At 34.4% G+C, this 11,461-nt stretch overlaps 1 protein-coding gene and 1 long non-coding RNA gene across 2 annotated transcripts; one reads left to right on the forward strand and one right to left on the reverse strand.

The window, feature by feature from the left end:
* The first annotated feature begins 3,136 nt into the window (after window positions 1-3,136).
* Window positions 3,137-7,978, forward strand: LOC122594314 (autophagy-related protein 18a). The gene is made up of 4 exons (XM_043766792.1): window positions 3,137-4,057; window positions 6,874-7,051; window positions 7,249-7,375; window positions 7,699-7,978. The coding sequence occupies exons 1-4, from the start codon at window positions 3,245-3,247 to the stop codon at window positions 7,787-7,789; spliced, it is 1,209 nt and encodes a 402-aa protein (XP_043622727.1). The 5' UTR covers window positions 3,137-3,244; the 3' UTR covers window positions 7,790-7,978.
* A 1,634-nt stretch (window positions 7,979-9,612) lies between these two features.
* On the reverse strand, window positions 9,613-10,648 carry LOC122593683. Its single transcript, XR_006322853.1, has 2 exons — window positions 10,134-10,648; window positions 9,613-9,947 (listed from the first exon to the last, which is right to left on the reverse strand). It is a non-coding gene; the product is annotated as an uncharacterized LOC122593683 (long non-coding RNA).
* Between the last annotated feature and the right edge of the window lie 813 nt (window positions 10,649-11,461).

Raw genomic sequence — 11,461 nt, forward strand, 5'->3', positions numbered from 1 at the left:
GGACAACAAAATGTGGATTTGTTGTTCATGTAACAAGGAAAGAGTTCTCATCAATCCTAGGTATATATTTATATTTCATATTAAAACTCTATAATCATTAAGTTATGTGGTAAAATTGTATCTCTGTTTTTTTTTTTTTTGGGTAGGTTTAATGTGCAAGTTAGGATTGTAGATATCACTGGTGCTATTGGAGTTAAAATGAATGATCAACAAATTTCAAATCTTATACAAAGAACAGCCTATTAAATCTGTGATGAAAATTATGAGGTATATTTGGTTTATTTTAGTGCCAAATAAGACTTTTCTATGCATTTTAAGTCATTAATTTTTTTAAAAATGGTCATTAGTTGTAATAGGAGTGCATTTACTTCGCTACATGCATGCTTGAACTGGTGTTAAAGAAATTATTTAAGGTTATAGCGCATCCACGTGGGTCTATATATCAAAGTGGGGGAAAATTTATAATACTTATCACATCCAAGTAACCAACATAATCATTCTTATATGCGCCTATACTACTATGGGCAATCCATTTTATAATTTCTCTCCGGCATGCAATGTACGCGTTTTAAGCCCTCGTGTATCATTAATAAATCCCAAGGTATATCTAGCATTCTTATTCTTTAAATTAATCAACTCATATTTTTATTATGTCCAACTTAGTTATATTTATTCATTGATACAATCTTAAAATAAAGTTTAAGAAAAATTATTTAGGGTTGTCCGTGCATCGCATGGGGTCTAAGCACTAGTAATGCTATCAAACGTGATGTTGATAATGACGACCACCATTCGCTTTAAAGTTGCTTTGTCAATAAATAAACAACAACAAATACACAATATGTAAAAAAAAATGTTTGATATTCTTTATATATCTATGTAATAAATTAAATAATTTCTAACACCCGATAGACATGACTTAAAAAACATCTCCAATAGAGGTTGAAAAAAAACATTTTTTTGATAGAAAAAAATTAAAGTTTTTAAAAATTATTTATCATTGAAGATAATGACTTTTTTTTAGTTAAAAGTTGAGGATATTTTACATTTTTTGTTAAGTGAGAAATAAACTTTTAAAAAACTTCTCCATTGGGATATAGGTTTTTTTTTTAAAATTTGAAGAGTTTTTTTTTCCTTTTGTATTACAATTTATGATGCCAATAATTACAAGATTTACCGTATAAAAAAAAACAATATACAGGTCCGAGATTCTACACTTTAACGTATAAAGTTGGCACCCAGTTGCGTGGGAGCTAAGCAAATGACGTATCCTTTCGTTTGGTTATTACGTGTAAATTGGATTAGCCATACGAGTTACCATTCTAACCGGTGAAGTGCAATTTGCCCCCTGTCCCCTCACTTTTTTGTTTGACATTATGCGTCCCTTTAACTTGACTTCTATGCATATAAACTCCTAAACTAGAAGGTGTGTGACACAATGTCAATATTCTAGATACTTGCATAATAACAAGTGTGTCAATAGTATAGATACTTGCATAATAACAATTTACTTTCATGAACCATTTGAACACATATTGTGTTTGAGCTTTAGCTCAATGGTTGGAAGGTCGTCTTCCTTTTATGAGGTATTGTGTTTAAGTATTGGGGAGAACATATGAATGAAGTATATTTACGAGAGCTTGGTTTGGGTATACCAATGTTCAAGTCTGAGGGGGCAAGGTTTACCATATTAATCGTCGTGCATTCGGATGGATTAATAGGGGTTTTTCTCCCATCGAGTATTTGAAATAGGCAGTTCTACTTCGAGGGAGCTTTCTAGTACGAACCCGGTTAAGAAAACTTATGCTAGACCTCTCGCTGTCAAATCGCGACATGAAGCTTCCAACGAAATTCGATCACCATTCCAAAAAATAAATAAATTAAACACATACTATTTAGTACTCGTATTCAACTTTGAGAACATATGACATATGTGCCCCTCTATTTTAACAACCGGATCATTGTATGTTTTTAACTAATTATAATATTTTATTTTTTTAAGAACGACATTGTAATCTACTCCATACTCTTAAATTACACAAATGCATGTCTGAGATGAATCTCATGACTCTCGAAAAATCCTTATATTCAAATGTCTTAAACTCTTAATAAAATATATAAAACATCATAAAAAAGTCCACACGAGTATGTTTTTATATATATGATATAAAGTAACGTTTTTCTAAAATATACAAGCTTGTGCTTACTTGGAGGCCGCCTTTGTACCCCAAACTCTAACCTTATATTTTGTTAAAGACCTTTTTAATGAAGATTGAATAAGGAAGTCGACCGTTATCTTTTTTAAAGATAAAGCTATAAACTCATTAATTAGTCAGGAACCTTGTAAGTATCGGGTATTAAGAATTTTGGTCGGGTCTATTAGCTTTTGTTCGAGTTAACCACGTTTTGATCCAATTTTGATCAAATTGTGTATTGTGTAGTGATCACTAGATTAACACTCAATTTTTGCCGACCATATATGTTTCAAAAGAAAGTTTGTTTATTCTTTCTAAATAATGTTATGAAATTTGTCTTAAACAAACTATAACTATATCTAAGCGAACAAAAAGAAAAAAAAAAGATTATGAACAAAAATTGGAGAATATCTAGCAATATTATACCCTTTCAGTTACATGGGGCTTACCGCTACCAAAGTAGACCACATTATATTTAACTAGGCATAGATAGAATTATGTTGCACTTATAAGTCCGTTAGATTTATGTAATTTGATTTTTTAAAATGGTGTATTCTTTATTGGGAGTACAAGTCAAATAAAAAAGAGATATCCGTACTAACTCTAAACAATTAAAAGAATTTTCTAACAATAAACCTTATGTCAACCGGATTATGCAATTGAATGAAAAATAATAACAACAAAAAAGTGTTGAAAACTCTTAAAAATTGCTGAAAGTTGTAACAAGTAAATCATTATCGTTATTTTATCTCAATACAAAATTTTGTGCGACAATGTATTTTTAATCTTGGTTCCGCTATTATGTCCGTGTTAAATGTATATCTATAGCTACACGGCTACACCACCAAACACCATAGTAGTCCTATACTTTGTTTGCAGTTATCCAAAGACTGAAACATAAAAGAAGTAAAAGTATACGGTACCAAAATGTAAATACAAACAATACCCAAATAAATACTGCATATCCAACAAGTTATCTTAACCCAACAATTTTCAGATCATCTTCATCATCGTCGACTCAATAAAATAATAATAATAATAAAAAAATAATGGCAACCGTCTCTACCTTGTCTTCTCCGGCTTGGCCAAACCCTGACCCTGAACCTAACCCAACCCAAGAAATCGAAACCGAAGCCACCGACACAACAACCACATCCGACGACCACCACCAGCAGCAGCTTCCCGACAGTCTCCCACAAAAAACAACAAACCATCCCGTATATTCAATCAGCCTGCACCACGTGTCATTCAACCAAGACAACGGATGTTTCGCCTGTGGTATCAACAACGGGTTCCGGATCCACAACTGCGACCCGTTTCGCGAAATCTTCCGTCGCGATTTCGAAACGGGCGGAATCGGGATAGTCCAGATGCTGTTCCGCTGCAACATTCTAGCCTTAGTTGGTGGTGGGCCCAATCCTCAATACCCATTAAACAAAGTCATGATTTGGGATGATCATCAAGGCAGATGTATCGGTGAGCTTTCGTTTCGGTCCGAAGTTAAAGGGGTTCGATTACGTAGAGACCGAATAATTGTGATCCTTGAACAGAAAATATTTGTGTATAATTTTACTGATTTGAAATTGTTGCAACAAATTGAGACTTTTGGGAACCCGAAAGGGCTGTGTGAGGTTTCGCAGGGGTCCGGGGTTGGTGGGTTTGTGCTTGTGTGTTTAGGATTGAGAAAAGGGCAAGTGAGAGTTGAACATTATGGTTCTAAGAGGACTAAGTTCATCTTGGCTCATGATTCGAGGATTGCCTGTTTTGGTTTGTCACAAGATGGTGGGATGATTGCTACCGCGAGTAATAAGGGGACGCTTGTTCGGGTTTTCAATACGCATGACGGCACCTTGTTGCACGAGGTAATTTGAAGTTGAATTATTGTTGTTTTTGTCATTTATGAATTATGAATGTTATGATGTTTATAGCATGTGATTAGATTTTTGGTTTGGAAGTATGTATGTGCATTATTGTTGTTTAAGAGTCAAAGTATCTACCTTTTGAACAATCGACTTGTAAAGTAGTTGGATTTGGGGCATTTAGAGAGTATCTAGTGACACTAGAGGTAACACGGTACCAGATGTATAGGAAAGTTGTTCTTTTGTGATGGTGGATTAGTTGGTTGAGTAGACACCTAGGTAGGTGAGCTTGGTTTAACTCTCACATGACGGGGCTGAGAATCCGGGACGGTCTGGCGAGAGCTTGATGAATATAGTTTTGGTTTTTCTTAGTCTACGGCTTCTTAGTTTTTGTTTTTGGATGATGACAATAGTTATGATGTCTTGCTATAGTCTAATTTTGTAGGATGTGTTTATAGATTTGGTTTGACAATGATTTTGCGGGTGTTTAGGATTTTGCTCGTCTAGGTGTTTATCTGCAGTTTGCTTACTTTTAATATCTTTTAAAGGCTGTTTATTTCCCTTTTTTTTAGGATTATAAATATGAGGTCTTTGTTGAGGAATTGACACTCTAAACTAGCAGGAAACAGATTAGAACTATAGGATAAACAATATGACAATTCGAGCTTCTAGTATCGTTATCTAAGATGCAAAATATATACTGGTGTGTAACCTAGTTGGTTTTGGTGATGGGAGCATTTCAAAAGTATCTGGGGTTCCATCTCCATTGGAGGCAACAATTGATTTATAAGAAGAAAACAGAAAATTCTTGGTGATGGTGTATCGATTGATTGGGCCACCACCTAAGCGTGTTGAGCTTGATTACCTCGTAGATGATGGGTCTAGAGTGGTCTGACATGGGCTGGATAGGGTTGATGGAAAATTTTCATTTGGAAGAATTTGCTTGATTTTAGTTAAAAAATAACTAATAATTAAGTTGCCAACTTGCTAGTGCGTTCGTAACCCACTTTTGTTGATGATTCTTAGATTATTGGGGGTCAAATAGTCAATTTAAAATTTGCACACCATTTTTGCATGAGTAGTGTAAGGATTACCAACATACCATAATTTATCAGTTCTAAAAATAATTAAAAGTTACCAAACACTCAACACCAACAAAGTGATTATGACTACTCTTCCTGTACCATGTTGTTATCATAGCCGGTTCCCTAATTCTGACTATATCAGTATTATTATCCAACCCGCCTATAAATGGTCAACTATAAGCATATGCTTCATTAAGTAGTGTCAATGCCTTGCTATTAGCTGAGTTAGTTTAGTTTTATGGTGTGCTTTAATCAGAGGTTAGAAGAAAAGTATGGTTTTTTATTTCATTTTTATGCTCAGTTCTGATAAAGATTGCCTTGTAATGAAATACTAAGCATATATATTACCTAGTTCATGATTGGCGTAGGTTTTGATTGGATTTTCAGAGAGTCTTATCGAAATTGTTATGGCTATCTGATTGTTTTAAGTCCCCCTTATGGTTGATGTGAAAGATGCATTGGTCTCTTATGTATGAAATTTTATTTTATACCTAGCACATTGCAATCAGATAAAGTTATCTCCCTTATACCTAGCACATTGCAATTAGATAAAGTTATCTAGTTGGTGACTTATGAATACTTTTTCCGTAACCTTAAGATATATCATATGCTATGCTTGGATTGTGGAGATTAAATCTCTGATTTGTGGGATTTTATGCCTCATAACCTACGACTCACAGAGATACTTGATTAATGTTAAAGTTCTTGGAGTTTGCATTTCCCCCCTGCAACCAGGTTGCTTGAGAATGTATAAGAAGCTACACAATCTATAAGTTGTTGATTTAATTTATTAGTCAAAATTAAGAGTACATACATGCTATTGGAGCTATATGGGTCTTTGATGGTTGAACATTGTATCTCTGAGCACATTGTAAACTGTTGTCTGTTAGTTAGACACATCTTCTGTCCCAGAATGAATGATTTGCTTTTGTTCTCATAAGTCAAGACATAGAACTAGTGAAATCTTTTTGTTTTGCCTTTAGTGACTATGTACATACTCATACAATAATATGGTCACCAACTGTGTCAAAAATTTATTATGGTGTTGAAAGTTTTGGTATAAGATAATCAAGATCCTATGTGTCAATCTGAGCTGATAAGACTTATAAAAGAAACTTTTAGAGCGAAACTTGTTTGAGTAGCATCATATGATGACTATGATAAGATACTATCCTAGAAATTTGTTTACAGTTGAGTTTTTTTATACTTTTTTATTTAAGCTTCTGATAATTAAAACACCACAAAAGAGGATGCCAATGTTTTTAGAATGTACAAGTCATGTTTTTTCCAGGAAGGAAACAATTTTGAATGTTAAAGTCATTTAAATATTCTGTTTCCAGACATTAAAAGTTGAAAGGTTGAACTAGTTAAAACTGGGAAGTTTTGTAATATGTTGAAAGGTTCAAATGCCATCCCTATGTCTCTTTAACTAAAGTGTTGTGATTGACCCTCTCCCATGTTGGCTGCGGGACCAGTCGGTGGGGTCACCAGAGGCTCGGTTATCCTTTTCTTAAGGTGATGTGCGGATGTGCTATGGTCCTTAGGGACCTGGCTAGAAGGCAGTTCCTGTTTTCTCTCTCTCTCTCTCTCTCTCTCTCTCTTGCTTATTTCTCTACACTGTTGCACCTGGCTGAAGTAATAGTTTCATTTACTAGTTTATAAAGGAATGTTCTCGATTCTTTTACAACCCTGTCCATAGTGAGTGTACTAAAAACAATTGAATATCGGATGCAGGTAAGGAGAGGTGCAGATAGAGCAGAGATATACAGCCTTGCATTTTCGCCTACTGCTGAGTGGCTAGCAGTCTCAAGTGACAAGGGCACCATTCATGTGTTCAGCATCTCAGCTGTCGATAATCCGGATCATAATGCCCCTGGTTCTCCATCTAGCTCACCTCGCGCTCTTATTAAAGGTACAGAAATGCATTCAAAATCAACCATTGTTTGGTCACTAAGGGACCAAGTTAGTGTAAAATAACACCCATGGTGTTTAGTTTAGTTTTTTTTTTTTCCCCAATAATTGCTCATTTAGCGAAGCATAATGTCTTTTTAGTTGCAGTATTCACAATAAAATGACAAGTTTGGTGACTTGCATAAACATTTGTTTCAGGAGTTATGCCAAAGTATTTTAGCTCTGTGTGGTCATTGGCCCAGTTTCGTTTGGTGGAAGGTTCTCAGTATATTGCTGCATTCGGTCATCAAAAGAATACAGTGGTTATTCTCGGCATGGATGGAAGGTGAGTAAATTAAGTAAATGATAAGTTTCTCAACTAATTACTTGCTTTTCCTATAAATGCATTATATCATACTGCCATATTCATAGCCCCGTCTTTACTAAGAAGTGATTCACTCTTGACAGTACACAATTTATATGTAAACTGTTCGTAAATACACAGACTAATATAGAATGATGTCGGTGACCGGTTTACAACCATCAAGGATGTAACTTGTAAATAGACACCATAGCTTGCAGTTTTGAGTTATTTGATGAAAGACTGAAGCCATTTATATATTTATTAGACAACAATATTCGCAGCTGATGCAATAAAGTTTTGTGCAGCTTCTATAGATGCAAGTTTGACCCAAAAACGGGTGGGGAGATGACTCAACTGGAATATCACAACTTTGTAAAGCCTGATGACTCTTTCTAATTGCTGAAAACGTGGAAAATAATGTACTTGTTTCCACGATATGTTTGTTCATCCTTCACTCGTTTTCTTTTCCCTGACACTTCTGAAGAAAGGGGTATGTAATTTTGTAAATACCAATGTATATAAATGTTACAAATGTGACCTTATGAACTTGTGAAAAATGAAGACGAGAGTGTTGTGTTTGGAAAATGTTAAGAGCGCTTGACGAATAGTCTATTACGGTCTTTTACAAACTAATTCAGTGGATTGTTAAGAGCATTTCACTATTCGGCCCTCAACCAGGTCTGGCTAGGGCAATCCCACCTTTTGACTATGACCTTCCCTCTTATAATGGTGGTCGGCAACTCAGCATGCCCTGTTTGAAACATTTGGGGTTCAATCGTATGTATGAATGCAGAGCACCCACGTTTTTGGCAAAAGTTAAAAGAATGTCATGTAACACATTTACACATCCTAGATTTTGCCAGATATTCAGAATATTGTTACTTTCAATTTATTCCTATTTTTGAAACATTGTGTGACAAACTGACAATACTATCGTTAGTTTTTTTTTTTTTTTTTGCTTACAACTCTTATTTTCAGAAATGATATATATTTGTTAATATTGGTTTAAATATACTCAAGATAATCAGATTCCTGTAAGACCGGGGTAAAATGAAGAGATAAATTTGGCCATAGGTTTCAAGTTTAAATTCGTTTCAAGACGAGTTTTACTGCATCATGTCTTAAATTCGATTCTAGACGAGATAGATTTGCCTACCTATGCCTACCTAACACTGTCTGTTGTTAATAGGCATATGAAGCGTTGTTCATCATCAAGTAACTTCGGGTAACGGTAACCAAATATTAATTTATCATTATTTTTATAATTAGGTTGATTATTATACATACAAATTAGGTTGATTTATCATTATACATAATATAATAGTATAATACAAATACTCGTATGATGATGACGCACGGAAATAAGGAGTCACCGGTCACGTAATGTATGACGCATGCAATTATGTAATCATTGACGTTGTTGTCAAATTTTTTCCACAAATCTCAAAATAAGTCTCGAAAGAATGCGCACCTTTCATATTTTAAATGAGGAGTGATACACTACCAGGTCAAAAGGGGTAACACCATCAGGAAGATTATTAGCGGCGACGTTGCCGTTAATAGTGCGGACCCCATGTTTGTAATGGTAAATCTGACAAAGAAATTAGCAGGGTCCCTGTCATGTTCAGAGTATTAACGACGAATACTCTTATGGGGTTGACTTTTACCTAGTGGTGTTATCCTCTGCCATTTTAAATCAAAGTTTATATATATGTTGCAACCTGAAAACCAAACATGAGTAAATTTGTTTACGTTTTAAGTTGCACGTGGGTCATGAAGGAACCATGGAAAATGTCAAATATCTAGGGACGAATCTTGGAATTGAGTTATCGAGGGCTATAAAGAACTCGGCTTATAAATTTGATGACACGAACATGGTACCCGCACAATACGGTGCAGTGGTGAGATTGGGTAGTTATGTAAAGAAAAAGAAAAATAAAAAAAGTCCAAAGATAAATAAGATATTTCAAAGAAAAAAATATTTAATAGAAAGGAATTTGCTTTATAAAAGAGTAGAAATTATAAAATGAAAACATTAATAATGCACATAACATAAACACAAAGTGCATTCGGAATTAATTACTTTCCATAAGCACAAAATACATTCGAAACTACTCATACATAAAGTCAATTGCAATCAAATAAAATACAAACTAGTAGTAATAATATAGTATCCGTAATAGGGATATCCGGGGACAAGAAGAAAACAACAATTCGTGAAATCAAAGATTGAAATACTATCTGATTATCATAAACATGTAAAGGGTATTTTTCGATAATAGTTAACCTCTTGCATTACATTAAAGTACATGAAAGATCATGAGTCGTCTAATACAATTGGTGTCGACGGGCCTAGGATATATACCATACACAATGCATACACACTGAGATACTCTTGTTTACTCTTTGTAGTTTTATGAGAACGAGAACTCAAATGATCAAATTGGATCAAAAGTTAGTAAGTAGTGATTCCAGTTGTCTCCAACACCGATCTTGCCTTTGTTTTCTCTTTTCCTGACTACGCCGGTGTCAAAGACATCGGTCTTAGACTCCCCTATATTATTTGGCAAAATAAAATTATATTAATGTTGCAACATAACACTAGATGTGGCACTTACTGATTGGATTGAAATGTGAAGATCGGCCTCTCCATCACCGGCTTTTTGCAAAGTTGTAAGATTCCCACAAAATTAATACATATGGGTGCTTTCTGATTGGATTGAAAAGTGAAGATCGGTACCTTCATCACCGGCTTTCTGCGATGTTCCCACAAGATTAATACAGGAGAAATTGAAAAGGAGAGAAAACAAGGAAAAACCGGTAGCTACATCACCGGCTTTGTCAAAAAAGCAAGACCAGTGTCTAAGACACCGGTATTTGTATTTTTACAAGTTTCCCCACAGAAGTTCGTATTTACACCACATGGCCGAGAAAAGTTAGTATCCGTGCAAAAACTTCATAGTTCTATACCCCATATAAAATAATTTCTGCTCACCCTCTTTTCACTTACAGATTTGATATCCTTAAAATGTTTCGAAACTAGCAATGTTCTTAACAACTAACCATATGGTTTACCATATGTTTATTTGGTAGGAGGAAATGAAATAAGAAAAATAAAAATGAAATCATTTCCTTTGTTTGGTTGAGAATTGTTAGACACAAAGTAATAGAAATTAAATGATTTCAGAGTTCAAGATCTATATAAGTTGATTTCCATTGATTTTGTGGGGAAATTAGTTTTGTTAAAGAGATTTCTCCGTGTATGCTTTATGGAGAAATTGACTTTTGTTCAAAGTGTCCCATATAAATAGAACTCATCACGTGCTTGTCACATTTTTTACAAACAACATAAGAAACCTTATCAGATCTATTTTATTTTTTTCTTATTATAACTTTTCCTGCAACCATATGAGATTTTTTTAGCTCTCTTTTTTTTGTTGGAACAATTTATGTTTTGCCTACTTATTGTTGGGGATAAGTTATCAATAACGAATAAAACAGGATATATAATTCAATCTCCGAAGGCGTATGTAACACTATCAGATTGAATCAATTCGGTGGTTCACCCCAAATTACTCAATCGGATACAATCAGAGATTCGAGAACGTTCTATGTGTTTTGTTTGAGAGAGTATGTGTGAAAACAGAGAGAATTCTCAGAGAATTCGTATGTTTTCTGTGTTCAGAATAATGGCCCAATAACTGTTTTGTAGACAGTTTTCTAAGGGTTTTGAATTTGCCATTTTTGGTCCCTCAAGTTCCGAAAATTTAATTTTCGGAGGGATTTTCAATATAACAATATGTTGGAAATAAAAATTTTCCAAGCTGACCCCCGCCAGGGGCTTTGCCCCTTGGACCCCGTTCCTTAGGGGCTTCGCCCCTAAGATCATAATAAATTCATATAAGCGTGCTCTCCGCACCACCAAACTTATATGATGTATTATTATGAGTTAAATAAACAATTAACCCAATTACACTAAAAATACCAACACTTATATGTTAAAATCACATGGAACAATTTTTTTCATGGATTTTCATCTTCAATTGGATATAATGGGGGATGTAATGA

This window comes from Erigeron canadensis, chromosome 3, assembly GCF_010389155.1.
Source record: "Erigeron canadensis isolate Cc75 chromosome 3, C_canadensis_v1, whole genome shotgun sequence".
NCBI classification, from domain to species: domain Eukaryota; kingdom Viridiplantae; phylum Streptophyta; class Magnoliopsida; order Asterales; family Asteraceae; genus Erigeron; species Erigeron canadensis.